Raw genomic sequence first — 17,974 nt, 5'->3', positions numbered from 1 at the left:
ATTTAAATATAATAAATATTAATATTTGACATAATTTCATGACTGAAACAATCAACATTCTGAAATTAAGAAAATGTTATCTGTAGTCTAAACTGGTCAAATTCAGAATTGTATTTAACATCTCTTTTATTGAACAAAGGTTTCATAGGCAACACCAGGGAACAGCAAAGACCTTTCTGTTTAAATAGGAGAGCATGGTTGACACAGTCTACAAAGTCAAACAAGCCATGTGCTTTATTCTAAGATGAAGCGCAGGGACTGCAGGTATTTAAGAAGAGGGAAAGACACTTGAAACAGGTACAACTGGAAAGAAATTTGATGAAGGGGTAATATTTGAACCAGACCAGCCATTAATAATTTTACCAACGGTTAGATAGGAAAAGACTAATTATGTTTGATGTTCGTTGGGTTTGATAGTTTTGCAGGGGTTGCCATCTGCTTGTTGCCCACCTTTGTAGCACCAATTCATATGTTTCTGCCTCAATTTAAGGAGTTTAACTAAAGGCTGTTTATATAAAGCAAAATGGCCTAACATCGTGTCGATGTCCTCTAGTGGCAGGGCCAGGCAAGTTGACTCAAAAAATAAGAAGCCAGTAATCACCTGGTGTTGAATATCATTACTCTAAAGCTAGGTTTTTGTTCTTTGGTACTTTCTAAAACCTAAGTAACACATTTGCTAATAGAAAACAGGAAAGTGTTCACAAAGCCAGGGTGATGAGGGTAGTCAGGGTGAATTCAAACTTCCAGGTGCCTGCTGTGTGTGAGCAAAAAAAGATGGAGGCGTGCCTCCTGCAGGAACCTGAGAGCTCTGTTGAAATTCAAATTCTGAATCTCCTGGTCCAGGATGGGACCCGGATATCTGTGCTTCTAAGTGGTCCTAGGAGTGGTAGGTGGAGTTGGTCTCCCATATTGAGCAATAAGACTGTACAAAAAGGAACAACCACTTTGTTGCAGGAGAAATGGCTCCTATGATACCTACCTTAGACAAAGCAGCTGAATTGTTGACTAGCGGCTTATGTGGCCTTTGACCTTTGTTCTCACCTGACTCTATCTTTGCTTTTAGCACGAAAGCAAGAGATCATCAAAGTCACTGAGCAGCTGATTGAAGCTATCAACAATGGGGACTTCGAGGCTTACACGTGAGTAGTGACAGGCTTACGTGGGAGCAGTGACAGACAGGCTTGGATCACTTCCACAAACTGGGCAACTATATTTCCAATGCCATTGTATTTCTCAGTGTGATTGAAGTCCTGCATATTAAACTCTTCCTTTACCATGTTGCCAATACTGATGTGTCCTAAATGACAAGGGGCTCTCAGGAGAAGCAACTTGTTTATGATTTCAGAGAGATGACAGCTTCTAAGGACTGGGAATGGCTTTTGTGAATGATATTTCTAAGCAAAAGTAAGGCGTCAGAGAAATTCATATAGGCAAAGATTAAAAGGAAAGAAAGCAGAGAAGTGGGGTTGGAACAGAGAAAGATGAGAGATGGTAATGCCAAGAATTGCTCCCCATCAACCAGCGATTCTCAACCTCACCTGCATCTGTTGAGTGTGGTTTTACTTTATTATTTTTTAAATAATCATAGTTTTACTTCTTTTATTTCAAGTGGAAAAGACACAATTTTAGGTAGAGATGAGATCTAAAAGCAGAGCTTACAGGCTCTGGGCGTCCCCCCTTCTGCAGCCAGAGGATCCTTACGGATCGCAAAGGCAGCTGCACAGAGTGGGATTCCACATCCACTCTCCTATCACAGACTGGGGTTCCACATCCACTCTCCTATCACAGAGTGGGATTCCACATCCACTCTCCTCTCCTACAGAGTGGGATTCCACATCCACTCTCTTAGGAGGCAACACTGAGTGGGATTCCACATCCACTCTCTTAACACTGACCGGTACTAAGACACACATATATACACACACGGTGGAACCAAAACAGAGACAGACACAGACTGACAAATGCGGCGCCCCTCACACAGAAACACTCAGACAAACATCCAACTCACCTCCAAGGGGTCTTCGGAGTCTGGGGTGGTCGTGAAGATCCCGGACGAGCCCCCAAATGAAAGATCCCACGCAGAGAGACCCTTACTCAAGTCTCGGGAAATCTCGGACCCCAGACACAGAGAGACCATTTCGAATGTAATACACAAAGGTGAGGTTTATTACAGAGATCTATTATGGAGATCTCCGGGCCAACACGCATCCCACGCAGGAGACAGAGGCTGGGAGAAAGAGTATTTAAAGGCAAAGGCTGTGAGCCCCAGGGGATGAGTTTTTGATCTTAGCCATTCTGATTAATAAGTTGAATCTCAAGGTTGTTTAGATTTGCATTTCCCTGATGACTAAGGATGTTGAACATTTCTTTAGGTACTTCCTGGCTATTCAATATTCCTCAGCTGAGAATTCTTTGTTTAGCTCTGTACCCCAGTTTTTAGTAGGGTTACTTGACTCTCTGGAGTATACCATCATGAATTATTTGTATATATTGGATATTAGCCCTCTATTGTATGTAGGATTGGTAAAGATCTTTTCCCAATCTGTTGGTTGCCATTTACTCCTAATAATAGTGTCCTTTGCCTTACAGAAGCTTTGCAATTTTATGAGGTCCCATTCATCTATTTCTAACTCTATGAAGAATTGAGTTGGAATTTTGATAGGGATTGCATTGAATCTGTACATTGCTTTTGGCAAAATGGCCACTTTTACTATATTAATCCTGCCAATCCATGAGCATGGGAGGTCTTTCCACCTTCAGAGATCTTCTTCAATTTCTTTCTTCAGAGACTTGAAGTTCTTGTCATATAAATCTTTCATTTGCTTGGTTAGAGTCACACCAAGGTATTTTATATTATTTGTTACTATTGTGAAGGGTGACATTTCCCTAATTTCTTTCTCAGCCTGTTTATCCTTTCAGTAGAGGAAGGCTACTGATTTGTTTGAGTTAATTTTATACCTGACACTTTGCTGAAGTTGTTTATCAGGTTAAGTAGTTCTCTGGTGGAACTTTTGGGGTCACTTAAGTATACTATCATATGATCTGCAAATAGTGACATTTTTACTTCTTCCTTTCCAGTCTGTATCCCTTGTCCTCCTTTTGGTGTCTGATTGCTCTGGCTAGGACTTTGAGTACTATATTGATTAAGTAGGGAGAGAGTGAGTAGCCTTGTCTAGTCCCTGATTTTAGTGGGATTTCTCTTCATTTAGTTTGATGTTGGCTACTGGTTTGCTGTATATTGCTTTTACTATGTTTTACTATGTATGGGCCTTGAATTCCTGATCTTTCCAAGACTCTTAACATGAAGGGGTGTTGAATTTTGTCAAATGCTTTCTCAGCATCTAATGAGATGATCATGTGGTTTTTTTTTCCCCCTTTGAGTTTGTTTATATAGTGGATTACGTTGATGGACTTCCTTATATTGAACCATTCCTGCATCCCTGTGATGAAGCCTACTTGATCATGATGGATGACCATTTTGATGTGTTCTTGGATTCAGTTTGCAAGAATTTTATTGAGTATTTTTGCATTAATATTAATAGGAGAAATTGGTCTGAAGTTCTCTTCCTTTGTTGGATCTTTGTGTGGTTTAGGTATAAGAGTAATTGTAGCTTGATCGAAGGAATTGGGTAGTCTTCCTTCTGTTTCAATTTTGTGGAATAGTTTGGACAGTATTGGTATTAGATCTTTGATGAAGGTCTGATAGAATTCTCCGTTTTTTTGGTTTTTTGTTTGTTTGTTTGTTTGTTTGTTTGTTTTTGTCAGGAAAATTTTAGTAATTGCTTCTATTTCTTTAGGAGTTAGGGGACTGTTTAGATGATTTATCTGATCCTGATTTAACTTTGGTACCTGGTATCTATCTAGAAAATTGTCCATTTCATCCAGATTTCCCAGCTTTGTTGAATATAGACTTTTGTAATAGGATCAATTTTTTTTTTTTTATTTCCTCGGATTCTGTTTTACGGCTCCCTTTTCATTACTTATTTTGCTAATTTGGGTACTGTTTCTGTGCCCTCTGGTTAATCTGACTAAGAGTTTATTTATCTTTTTGATTTTCTCAACGAACCAGCTCCTGGTTTTGTTGGTTCTTTTTACAGTTCTTTTGTTTCTACTTGGTTGATTTCAGCCCTGCGTTTGATCTTCTCCTCTTGGGTGTATTTGCTTCTTTTTGTTCTAGAGCTTTCAGGTGTGCTCTCAAGCTGCTAGTATACGCTCTCTCTTGTTTCTTTTTCCATTGATGTTAAGAGATATTACAAATAGTGATTGCTGTTTCCTGTTATTATTGTTGTTAGAGGCAGAATTATGTTTGCGTGTCTCTGTTCTTTTGGGTTTATTGAAAGAAAATTAATTTCTTGCTTTTTCTAGGGTCTAGTTTCCTTCCTTGTGTTGGAGTTTTCTATCTATTATTCTTTATAGGGCTGCATTTGTGGAAAGATATTTGGTAAATTTGGTTTTGTCATGGAATATATTGGTTTCTCCATCTACGTTAATTGAGAGTTTTGCTGAATATAGTAGCCTGGACTGGCATTTGTGTTCTCTTAGGGTCTGTATGACATATGCCCAGCCATCTTCTGGCTTTCATAGTCTCTGGTGAGAAGTCTGGTGTAATTCTGATAAGTCTGCCTTTATGTTACTTGACCTTTTTCCCTAACTGCTTTTAATATTCTTTCTTTGTTTTATGTATTTGGTGTTTTGACTATTATGTGATGAGAAGAATTTCTTTTCTGTTCCAATCTATTTGGAGTTCTGTGTGCTTCATGTATGTTTATGGGCATCTCTTTCTTTAGGATAAGGAAGTTTTCTTCTATAATTTTGTTGAAAATATTTACTGGCTCTTTAAGTTGGGAGTCTTCACTCTCTTCTATACCTATTATCCTTAGATTTGATCTTTGCATTGTGTCCTGGATTTCCTGGATGTTTTGGGCTAGGAGCTTTTTGCATTTTACATTTTCTTTGATGGTTATGTCAATGTTTTCTGTGGTATCTTCTGCCCCTGCGATTTTGAGTGTGGTGTTATATTAAGAGAAGTTTTGACTGGAATATAGGATTTTATGCTTAATTTAAATATTTATAAATTTCTAAATTACATTTTGTGTAAAGAATTCACTTTGCTTGAGAAAAATAAAACATTTAAATAAGATATGAAGGGGCATTGCAAAGCTATTTAGGGATCTAAATCCTTGTGGGGTTTTTGGTGGTGTTGTTTGGTTTTTTGTTTGTTTTATTTTGTTTTCTTTACTACATGTTTCTACCATGTGAAAGTGTTAAATATGGGAGAAAAAGAAAGAGAAAAGGAGAAAAGAAAAAGGAATTGATTCTAATCCTGAGTTAGAAAAATGTTTCTAAGTTTAAAAGCAGGAAAAATGATCATAAATAAGTGTTGCAGTTTGTTGCAGTTTCCTCTCCAACCCGAATCGGCCAGTACAAAGAAAACACAACTCAATTAATATGAAAACAATCTAGCATCTAGATTGGGCAGATCCACCCTACACTGTCCTATTCCTAGCTCCCAAATCCCTCATCCCTTGCACCTTTTATTTGCCAGGTCTACAGCTTCTCCTTCTCCCACAACAACTCTCTCTCCTCGCTTCTTTCCTTTCTCCTCCCCTGACTCCTCCCCTCTCCTGACTCCTCCCCCTCCTGACTCCTCCCCTCTCGCTCCCGACTCCTCCCTCTGCCCAAATCTCGAGCTCTTGCCTTTATTTTACAAATTCAGAGAGAACTCCAAGGCAAACCACAACAAATAAGAGATAAATTAATTTCCTGGCTGATAAAATTGGTATACATTGGTTTATACCACTAATTTTGAAAGCCCAAAACAAAACAGAGAATCAATCGACTTTAAAAAGTGTTTGCAAAATGTTGTTCATAGTTATTTTTTATGCTGAGTGGGTAAGATTGGAAAGACAGAAAATGAACAAAGGATATGAACTTACCATTAGCAGAAAAAAAAAATCACAAGTAAAATGAAGAGAGTATAGCCATGTCCCTTGTTGTGCATAAGCAAAGCCTGTGATAAACTGAAACCCTTCAAAACCAAGCTCAAATCCATCTTTCCCCCTTAAAATTGTGGCAAAATTACTAATAGAGGGAGGTTCACTACCCAAACACACAACAATGGGCAATGTAAAATGGAGAAGAGAGTCATTAAATATGGGGACTAAGTAGATTAAGTGTGTGTACACACAACCACACACATGCACCAGAACACATGTGGACATCAGCTCTTCACTGTCACCTAATAAAGTATACTTGATAACAGAGACAGTAACCGTTGGCATTGGGAGCCCTGTGGTCATAGACAGCTCTACAGCTCTCTTATACTGTGGCTGATAATGACTCTGTGCCATAGAGATTGTTCTTTTTATTTGTTTGCCCATTATAACCCTGTTAGACCTCTGTGGGTCTCTAAAGAGTAAAAGAACTCTTAAAAAGCCCCTTTGGTGATAGCTGTCTCTAGTGGAAGAGAAAAGTTGTGTTTTGTTTTTCTTTCACGGACAGAATGTAATTGTAGCCAGGAGAGGAGAGGTATTTCCTGCGCTCACACAGTTTAAAGTGGAATATTTAAATGACTCAATGTCTTCAGAGAGTATCACCTGACCTCTGCCTAGAGAGGTCTGTCATTTGGCTGAGAATTTACTTCCAGACCCAGGGATGATGCAATATTGCTTCCACTCTAAAGCTTTTTAAGTTGAAGAATGTGTTGATGAGGCTCTGTCAGCTTTGCTCATAGCACCACCCCCCAACCAATATGGCCAGTATACTGTCACTCTTTACCAACATAAAGCCTGTGCATCGAATGGGTGATAGATATATAGGTAGATAAATGATAGCTATAAGTGATAGGTAGGTAGACAAAAGATATAGATGACAGATAGAAGATAGATGATCATAGATAGATAGATAGATAGATAGATAGATAGATAGATAGATAGACAGACAGACAGACAGACAGACAGACAGATGAAAGAAAATAAGAATAGTTTCCAAAATATTGTCTCTTTGCAAGGTGGGTTAAAAGTTTCATTCTAATACATTATAAGATCTCAGACCCAATATGAGGTAGCATAAAATTTGGATTCACAAAGTGATGACTAAACCATATTTATAGAAGAAATAATAGCACCTGGGAGAATAAATTTCTGTTGCCATAGGAACACTATTCTCCCTGCTTCACTCCTTAGGAAGAGACTATATATTTGACTTCTGCTTTAAAATACCTGCCCAGCTGGCAGCCTGAGACAAAGTTCATTATTCTCCTCTACCACTGCCATCACCACAAAGGATAGTTGCTCTGATTTGTGACTGTAAAGTGTTCCTTCCTAGGCTGTTGTCTCTGTGTTTCTTGGTTGTGTTTGGTTTGGGTTGTTTGAAGCAGGGACCTGTGTTTCCAGGCTACCCTGAAACTCCTGCTGTATATGGAACACCATACCTGGTTTACCAGACCCATGTTCCATGAACTAATGTGTTACACTTTGAAGAACCATAGGATGTTAGGCTTGTTTTCCTAAAGGACAGTTAAGAAAGTTCTCTCCTATATTGAAATGCCCATTGCCTATATTTCTCCTTTGGGGTAAATTAATAAATAGGCCAAAAATCCTTTGATTTAGACCCAGGGTCCTTGCTGTCCCATCTCCTACATGGCTCCTTTCACATACCTGCAAAGCTCTTGCTCATTCTTAAAAGTCCAGCATCGATTTTCTTCCCTTCCTTCCTATATCGTTCCTGTCCACTGTAACCTACCTTTAAAGTGCTTTGCATTAGCTTCTGTTTTAGTATCAATGAGTTATAGTTACTTGCTTACGTAGTTTATGTTTAATAGTTCTCTATTGAATAAGTAAATTTCTCCAAAGAAAGCCCATTGGTTTCTTGGAAATAGCTTAGAGTTGTAGACTCCTTTGCTAAATTCTGCTTCTAGGATTAAAAAGAAAACTATTTCGTCCATTTGAATGACCTATTTCTTTTGAATGTAAAATAAGCTCTAAATATACACTCAATGTAATCCTATGCACATCCCTGGGAAATTCAGTCAGGTTTCCTATCCTTCATGTCAGTTACAATACAGGTGTTTGAGGAGGGTGGAGAAAGTGGGTCTCTCCAAGATTGTCCCCCCAAAATTCTTATTTCCAAGGAGTTAGAATATGTCTTCAACTTTGAGAAGATTTGAAACATAGGAAACGTAAGTCCAAAATTAGAAAACTAAAGAATAAACTCTGGAAGTTAAAGAGCAGCATCTTACCCAGGAGCCAATTGTGCTTGGACCAATTAACTTAGTTGTGTGTCTCTGTGAGTTTTCTACAAAATGATGTTTTGGACTCTGCTCTTTGACCTACCTTTTCAAGGTCCACTGTAGAAATTTCCTATTTGGGGTGTTTTTAAGAGTCTGTTTCCTTCACTCAGTGTAAATAAGTACACTTAGTGCTCTTTCTGTGAGCCCATTTCCTCATGTGTGTGGTTTGTTTGTTTTTTTTTTTAACTGCAGGAAAATCTGTGATCCAGGTCTCACTGCCTTTGAACCTGAAGCATTGGGCAACTTAGTGGAAGGGATGGACTTTCACCGATTCTACTTTGAAAATGGTATCCACTCCAATCTTCTTACCAACTTTTCCTTGAATTTCTCCCAATTTGCAGACTCTTTGGCTCTTTCTTTCAATGGGTAATTCTACTAACAGTATGTCCACCTGGAAAACAGTTCTGGTTTGGAACTGAGACATATGTACTTCAGACCTAACAGTCCATTGTGTTTAAAAAATATATGAAAACAGCCATTAAGACCCATTGAAGAACAGTATTTGCTATATAATGTTGTGAGCATGTATTACTTGAAATATTTGTAAAATTCTTGCTATGGGACGAAGAGAAACCACATCCTTGATATTCACAGTGGATGAGTTCTGATGAAGGTCTAGTTTCAAAATATGGCAGGAAGGCAGATGCACAGCCAGCGAGGGCTCCCACTCAGATTGCAAAGGTCTTTCTTAACGTTTCAGTAGCTCAAAGGAAACATATATCTTTCAGGAAACATGCATATTTCCAAAGCAGTTTCTGTATATTAGAAAAATAAATTAATAAATAAAGGTAAAACCAAGCCAAAGGAATCCTCATTAACCAGAAATTCTCTACAGCCTAAACTTTCCTTTATATTATCATGGGCTGTGATGAGAATTTAGTCTTTTGCCATGAGATCCTGTTGAATTAAGGAAGAATTATAATTAGGGTAATTGGATTTACTTGTAGTGATTAAAAGCATTGACAAGCCTGCCTTGCATGTGTTTTTAGTGGATGCATTTCTCGTTTGTTTGAATGTGTTAACTGTTTGCAAACAAACAAGCAACAATAGTTAATGGTAACTTTGTGTTAACAAAGCTGGGTTCAATATTTTCTTTTTTTTTAAGATATATTTATTTATTTATTTTATGTGTCCAAGTACACTGCCACTCTCTTCAGACACACCAGAAGAGGGCGTTGGATCCCATTACAGATGGTTGTGGGCCACCATGTTGTTGCTGGGAATTGAACTTAGGACCTCTGAGAGGAAAGTCCGTGCTCTTAACCACTGAGCCATCTCTCCAGCCCATATTCTGTATATTCCAACGTTTTGATGGCGGCACCTCATACTCTCTCCTCCATCTGTCAATCAATACCATTTTACTTCTAGTAAAATAGTTTACTAATCCATTAATATTCCCATTTAAACATTACAAACACTGTGCACTGATATTTCCTATAAATGTACTCTCCATAGTGAGATATTCTTTTTATGTAAATAACATTTTGAGTAATTTAAGTAGTTGTTGTCTGTGAATGAGACACATGTTTGGGTAACAGCTAAAGTAACTCAGCCTACTCTAATATACAAAATGCTATCAATAGGAATTGTGTCATAAATCCATAAGCCTCTTGATTGAGTTATTAGAGCAGGTATGACTGAGCCTGTAAGGAAAATATTTTAATAACTGGCTTGTCAGAGCCAGCTGCTGTGTGATCGCATAGTGGATTGTGAATTTGGACCAGCTGATCACACATAGATTAGGACCAAATTGAAGAGTCACAGGATGCAATGCAGACACAAATCCATGCAGGGAAACAGGGATATTTCCCTCATCCTACATCCTAACTACAGAAATACCAGCCCAAGTCATCCGGTCAAGTGTCCCAGTGAGCCCTTCAAAGACCGAAGTGCACCTGGGCCAGGGCTTCTCTACCTTTCTTCATAGCATGGCTTCTGTCTCCAGCCCTTTCGCATTAGAAGTAAATATGATGTCTCTCTGTAGCTTTTCCACCTAATCATTCAGAAGTCCAGAGTAACACAAATTGCCTCTAAAAGAACTCAAGGAAGATAGAGTATCTACATTTGTTTCATTGGTTATACTTTATAGAATACCCAGCACTCAGTTAGTACAAATAGATTAATGAGTTAAGGCATGCATGACTACCATTCCTCATTAACCCCAACTGAAGTTAATCTTCATGTTAGTTTACTTTATGTACAAACTTAATTTATGTTCTTATATTGTTCTCTTTCAGCTTTGTCCAAAAGCCATAAACCAATCCACACTATCATCCTGAACCCTCACGTACACCTGGTAGGGGACGATGCAGCCTGCATAGCATACATTCGGCTCACACAGTACATGGATGGAAGTGGAATGCCAAAGACAATGCAGTCAGAAGAGACTCGAGTGTGGCACCGCCGTGATGGGAAGTGGCAGAATGTTCACTTTCATCGTTCGGGGTCCCCAACAGTCCCCATCGAGTAAATATTCCTAGGCTGTCATCCTTTTTAATTATGCCCTTGATGGTAGGCAAATTTAGAAAGCAACATTTACAGAAAAATATCGGGTGTGGTAGCATGTTCTCATCTCAGTATCCTTTCTCAGATGACATGTTCTATTTCCAGGCAATAATCAAGCAGATGCTCTCAATACATCTCCTAGGTGTCACTTCTGTGCTAGATGCAGACAGAGATGAAAAGGTCTCTCCCACAGGAAGCGCATATTCTGATTTAGACACCAATTAATCACTAACACCGTGGAAAGAAAAACTAAACAATATTCTTAACTTTGGAGTTGGTTGCAATGTACAACCAGTATACCAAAGCACCCATACTTTATATGAAAGACTTAATGCTGAGCAAGATGTCACATGAGGAATAGAATTTGGAGAAACAGAAATGGAAAGAGAACAAGGGGGAGAGAGTCCAATCCCAGGGAATACTGAGAGTTACAAAGCTGGAACTTTAGAAACATTAGAAAAGAAGGCAGAACACTAAAGGCTGACTCACTGCAGGAAAGGGGACTAATGGGAAATCATTTGTATCAGAAAAATGAGATGAGCTGAGAGCAAGGAGCTAGTAACACAGTTGGCTGAATCTGGTCCACTGAGTATCTCTTCCCAGGATATTGGAAGATGTTGGGCAAGGGACCTAGTTCTTATAGCCACTCAACACACTCCCGCAAAGCCATTACAATTTCTCAGTTTGGTGGTAGTTTATTCACAGTGAATTTCAAAATCCTTCTCTGTCATTTCAGCCACCATATAGCACTGTTGGATATTCAAATGGAGATGAAACGAATCAACCCAGACAAAAATAAGTTAACAATAACAACAGCAAAAAGTTAAACAAATTCAAAAAAAAAAAGCTATGTAATCAAGAGGAAGACACAAAAGGAGTGGAGAAAAAAAAATAGTTTGTTAGTGCTTCTGTGGTTTTTACCCCAAAGAGGTACACCACAAATGGCCAGCTAATGTAGAGGGATGGGTACAGATGTATTGGGCCAGGGGCTAGTTTTCTCTGCATTTCTCTTAAATGTTAAGGGATAAAGCCTACTTAAGAAAACTTCCTTTTATGCCAGGTGGCTTAAATGGGGCTTCTCTTAATAGGCCACCCTGTATTCCAAATGGGAAAGAAAACTTCTCAGGAGGCACCTCTTTGTGGCAAAACATCTGAAAACCATTCACATTTGGGTCTTGTAAGTAGCATCCCGCCCCACGGTTCTGTGTGATGGGGGCTAATGCTGGAAACTGCATGGCTGGCGCTCTTCCCTCTGTGCTCAGCAGTCTACTCGGAGAAACACATGCGAGGGCTTTGGAAATCCATGGTGGCTTCGCCCGAGCCCTCGATTCTAGTGTTCACTTTACAGCATCACCACGGTTTGAGAGCTACTAAACACCAAGAGGAACTTGGGTTTTTTTCCCCAATACCTGGACTGTATCACTTTGGCATCCTGGAGTTCTCACGTAGAAAGAGACTTCTATCTGGTCAACAAGGATAACTCTCAATTATCCAGGGCAATTTCTGTTAAGCTTGGAAATCCTTTGGTGTCTCCCTGTCTTTGGGAAGTTGCAGTTTCTGTTAGCCATCAGCTCAGGCTAATATGTCCGTGAGCTCAGTGGGTCTGACTGAGTGTAATGGTGCTAGCCCAAGAGGCTGGACCACATCAGAAAGTCCAACTTAACTTTAGACATCACAAATGAGGTCATTCATGATCATTGACAGTTGACCACAGTGAAACTCATTCCTGCACTGTAGTTCCTAAAGATTTGTGTCTTAAGCTGGGATTAATTAGGGTACAGGCATGACTAAGTGTCACTGTTTATATTTTCCCCACACCAAGTTGGAACAGAGATTTCAAGAAATGGTGCTTTTAGCTATTGCTGTAAAGAAATACGTAAGAATAATTCTCATCTCTCTGATGGTGAGACCGTATTCCTTCCTGAACTGACTTTTGATTTTGATTTCCCAAGGAATTTAAGCACAATGAACAAAAGCATAGGGTGAATTTGAACTTTGATTCTGCTTCAACCAAATATTGATATGAACTCATTAAATCTGTCTAGTAAATATGAATGCTTAAAATGTATATTTAGATTTAATAATGCGGTTGAATCCTGCGACCCCTTCTTTTGTTTTTTTTTTTTCCAGCTTCACTGTGTTAGAACAAATAGATAGTATTGATTGCCATAGTTTAAATATGTTAAATATGTGTATTTATCTTGGAAGTCTCACAGGCAAAGATCTCATACAAGGTATTTCCAATCTGCACTTCAGCTAAGTTACGAAACCATATCCTAGAAACATCTGTGGCAGAAAAGGTTGGTATTTAAAAAAAAAAAAACAAAACAAAAAACAGTGTAATTTATTTCTTTCCCGTTCTCCCTTTCAGCTAATTGTCAACAGTGCCACGTCTTCATTCTGTCCTCAAGGCACCTGGCGGGGTGATCCTGGGACATCCTCTCCTCTTCATGCATGTTTCTGAGTGCATGAAGTTGTGAAGGTTCTACGTGTAATGCATATGTGACACGTCATCTTACCATGTATTCCTTCCTATACATTGTTTACACTCCAGCTACTGGACGGATGTTCCATGCAAACGTCAATTACTGTTGGCAAACTAAAGAGGGAGCTCAGACAAGAAAACTCCACAATACTCCAAGTTCAGCTGATCCATCAGGTTTCTCTGTGGATGCCAAGATTCAAAAGACTTCATAAAATTACTGTTCAATGAATGACAGTGTGTAAGAGGAAAGGAAGTCTTTCAAGAATGCTGCCATTAATCTATTTGGGCTTCTCATTGGGATTTTGGGGTTGATTTTTTTTTCATTTTTTAAAGGCAAATACATATATATATATATATATATATATATATATATATATATATATATATATATATATATGCTTCGGTTCCTGGTGCGATCCTGGTAGAAATGAATGGATGGCTTTTCTCTGAAAGTGTTGGTGTTGGCTAAATGGATGGCTATGTGAGCCAAGTCCTGTGTGATTGTAGGAGCAAGAATCGTTTGCTGTTCTACCATCAAAGCCATGTTGATTTGGGTCAAGCTCTGTATACTGGGAAAAATTCACATCATTTTCTAGTTTGATTGCTTTCAGATAGGCACAGTTCTGGTGAATGCTTGGCACTGATCTTGGTTTTTCTTTCATAAATCTGTGTTCTGTTTTCATTATATACTATTTGCTCCTTTCCTTTGTATTTGTTTTATTTTTCCCACTCTTTTCTTTATCTTTCTCTCTCCCACTTTCTTTCTTTTGTATGTTTTTCTTTCTCTAGCTGATAGTGTGTAAAAACAGTAACATTTGCATATGAAGTTAAAATAAAAATCAAGGTCTTTTAGAAGCTAAAACTAGCACTTCCGGTCTCTCATGGGGCTGTGGAGTTGTTAGAAGATTTCAATAAATACTTAAATAAGAGAGGAATGAATTCAGCTTAGGTTACCACTTGTGCATAGGTATCCTTGCTCTGTTGAAAGTGTTGGAATTGTTGAGACTTAAGCTAACAGCAGTAAGAGCCTACTTACACAGTCCTGGTTCTCCCCACCTAGATATTGAAGACCGAGTGGAGCCTGACCAGGGTTGCATGCAGAGCACTTGTTTTGGACCTTCCAGACTAGGAGGCATTTACTGCCTCGCTTTCACTAGCTAGCCACAGGAAGAGTGTTCTCCATCCTCCTAGAGGTTGAACTTGACCTTCGTGACTAGTGCAGTTCCAGCTTCTCTCTTGAGTCACAGTAGCATCCTGATGCCAGGAGTTAGGCTTTTGTCCAGCTTAAAACAACGAGGAAAAGGAAATGCCCCACTTTTCTTTCCGTTTCCCATTTCTTCTTTGTCGATTCGGTCCCTGGGAGACTGTTTCTCCACGCTGAACTGCTTTATGGTGCATGGAATCTCCATCAGCGTACTTCTACCCTAGCCACTCACACTCCTTAGAAGCTGGTTTTTAAAGCAGAAGCAAGGAAGCAAAAATAAAACACTCCCTTCCCCTCTTTTTCCTCATTTCACCTTTTGGTGTTGATTGCTAATCACTTTAGATATATCATTGCTAGTGAATGTATGATAGATGGGTTGAAGCTTTTCTGATAATTAGCACATGATTTAAAACAATATATATTTAAAACAAATATATACAGTACATGTATTGAGCCGTGTTAACCTGCCAATGAGATCTGTGAAAAACGTAATGGCCTCACTTTTCCCTTTGAATTTCTTTTACCTTTCTGTGAAGCAGCTCTGCGTGGCATACATGTATTTAAAAACACAAATAGTGGTAGAATGGGTTTTTTTTTTTACACTTTTAACTTAGCATGTGGTGTTGAAGTATTACCATAGATCCAGTTTGTCTTCTGCACTAAGATGTGAGGAAATCGTGATTTGTTCTCTCCAGCACAGTGGAATTACACCTTCATCATCTTCTATTGTTTTGAAAACACTGCAGTTTACCATGGGACACTGTATATAATTCTTGCCGTAATGGTAAATGACGAATTGATATATTTAAGAGTTAATAAATTTGTGATTTCTGCTGACAGCGTGTCCTTCTTTATTTCTCAAATACCCTATGTGTGATGCCGGCCACTGCCGAGGACATTATGTCCTGCCCTGGTCTCCTTCAATAAACAACTTGCAGTCTGTGATCATGGCAAGCAATTTGTTCTCTCTGCACACAACAGTGCTGTCTTTTCACAAAAAAATTTAGCTAGAAGGAAAGTAGTTAGCAACTGACTATCCTAAAAGATTTTAGACATGCTGCTTCTGTCCATCTCTTACAGGACTGCTAAAATGTCCCACTCCTAATACAAATCTGTCAGTCATCTCCAGTATCTAGCAGTCACCCTAGCTGCTATGACCCCAGAACTACAGATTGCTAAGGTGTCCATGAGTTAAAGCACCACCTACTATTTCTTATATCCATCCATGTGACTTACTTTCTTACCTAGAACGGTCTTCCTTTGTTGGATTAAACCAATCTTTGACTCATTCACTGGGGTCCACTGGAGTGTTGCACCTCCTCCAGCGAATTTCCTCTGCAGCTTCTATGTTTTATTTGCTCTGTCATGACTTGCATGGTAGTCTGTATTCTCTGTTCCTGCAGCTATCCACATTATTTTGACAATATATTTTTGTATTATCTTTACTGTAGTAGGAAAGTCTGTAGGGATAAGAACTGCACTTTCATGGTTGTACCCTTACCACCAAACCAGAACAAGAAAGAGGCTGTTAATAAACTGGTTTTTTAAATTTTTTATTAGATATATTTCTTTACTTACATTTCAAATGTTATTTCCCCTTCCTAGTTTCCTGTCCATAAGCCCCCATTCCCTCCCCCCCACCGCTTCCCATGCAGGTATTCCCCCTATACATCCACCACATTTCCCCCTCATTCCCCTGCACTAGGGGTCCAATCTTGGCAAGACCAAGGGCTTCCCCTTCCACTGGTGCCCCAACAAGGCTATTCTCTGCTACATATGTGGTTGGAGCCCTGGGTCAGTCCATGTATAATCTTTTGGTAGTGAATAAACTGGTTTTGAACTGAGACCATATTGTCCAAGGCAACCTCTAGGTGAGATCACACAGTCCTGGTTTGAATGTTGGGCTCTGTCATCATTATTTTGATGTTCTAAATAAGTCACTTCCCTTGAACTTCACTATCCATGATTATAAAATGAGTATAAGTATGTAAATTAAATTATAATATCCTAAGGATTAGAAATAATAGGCACAAAATCCCTAGAATACCATTTTTGGTATTAAGTGGACATCACTGGGCATGTTGGTATATGGCTATGATCTCGGCAGGCTAATGTGAACTACATAGAAGACCCCATCTCAACAAATGAATAAATAAACTCCTGCTACTCATGGAGCCCTACTATTCTTGTATCGTTCCCTGTTTAAGATCAGGAGGGTGTGCAACCTTTGCTTTACCAGGGGTTGCTCTCTTCATTGCAAAGGATGTACTGCATTCCACTGTCTCAGCAAGAAGATGGGAGCCAGAGGGAGGTGGCCATGTCCCTGAAAATGCAAAAGAAGATGGAGTACATTCTGGGTACATTCTGGGGAAATTTTCAAAAATGTCAAGTTTGAGTAGCTAAAATTTTGAATTTCTATGTAAATCAAAGAATTCTATATAATGTGAGGATAAATGTAGAAGACACAAATAAATAAAAATAAATAAAATCTTACTGACTTTGAGACTGTCATGTCTTTTGTGGTCTCCTTTGTTAGTTTTTTTCACACAAGAATTTTAATTTTTGATGTTTGTGTGCATGTGTGTTCATTGCGCTCACTGTCTCCCTCTCCCCTCCACTCCCCTCCCCCTCCCTCTCCCCCTCCCCCTCTCTCTGGCAGGATCTCTCAATGAATATGCAGCTCACTGTTTTAGCTAGACTGACTGGCCATCAGGACCCCAAGATCTCTTGGATCCTCCCTGTTAGTTCTGGGCTTACATGCTTGGGCCCTTATTACTGTAAACTTAGCACTTTTCTCACTGAGCTGTCTCCCCAGACCCTGTTTTACCTTTTGTCAGTGACCTGCCAGCATTTTCAAATTGAACCTCCTACGAAGGTTTGATTTGGGCCTTGATTATTTTCAAAAGTTACAAAGTCCGGGCTAATTGGTCCAATGCTTAGCCTAGCATCCTCACGGAAGCTGTTGTTGTTGCCAGTAAAATGGTAGCAGGTTGGCCCCACCCACGTTCATATAAATATGTTACACCGCTTGGACTTTTCTGCCAACTCCATGAGCACTAGAAGGTCCAACCCTTTTCATAAAAATCAAGGAGCATTCCTGCTGACACCTAGTGCTCCAGTGACAGGTATAGGCCTGTTGGTTGGGAGAACGTTGCTCAGCAGCCTCATACTATAGAGTTTGTACAGTTGATCCCTGCTAGAACCCTGCAGTTAAGTGTTCAGAAGCATTTACTTCTTTGTGTAGTGGAGAACACTGGGGAGAAATGCACTCTTAACACCTGAATAACCTGTATAAATGGAGTCCAGACAACAGCCTTGGGTATTGTTCCTTAGACATCACTTGTGTGTGTGCATGTTCACAAGGGGGGGAGGGGATGCACACACTCATATGATACTCATGTGTACCATGAGGCGAGTGGCCAGTCTCTGCTGTATTCTGCCAAGAGCTGTTCACCTTATTTTTCAAGAGAGAGGCTATTGTGGAGAATTG

The 17,974-nt window shown here is 39.3% G+C and overlaps 1 protein-coding gene across 3 annotated transcripts in view; it reads left to right on the top strand.

The window, feature by feature from the left end:
• Positions 1-15,486, top strand: part of Camk2d (calcium/calmodulin dependent protein kinase II delta) — a 264,785-nt gene extending 249,299 nt beyond the window's left edge. For 2 of the 3 annotated variants that reach the window (XM_032897360.1, XM_032897361.1), the window contains 3 exons: positions 1,064-1,139; positions 8,483-8,577; positions 10,528-10,760. In XM_032897360.1, coding sequence (XP_032753251.1) covers positions 1,064-1,139; positions 8,483-8,577; positions 10,528-10,760 — 404 coding nt within the window. Of the gene's footprint in view, positions 1-1,063; positions 1,140-8,482; positions 8,578-10,527; positions 10,761-11,883; positions 11,973-13,166 lie in introns of those variants that run through there. The other variant, XM_032897359.1, reaches the window with a different exon arrangement.
• The last annotated feature ends 2,488 nt before the right edge of the window (positions 15,487-17,974 follow it).

This window comes from Rattus rattus, chromosome 3 (assembly GCF_011064425.1).
Source record: "Rattus rattus isolate New Zealand chromosome 3, Rrattus_CSIRO_v1, whole genome shotgun sequence".
Lineage (NCBI taxonomy): Eukaryota > Metazoa > Chordata > Mammalia > Rodentia > Muridae > Rattus > Rattus rattus.
The sequence above is the reverse complement of the archived record's forward strand: the minus strand, read 5'-3'. Positions and strand labels throughout refer to the sequence as shown.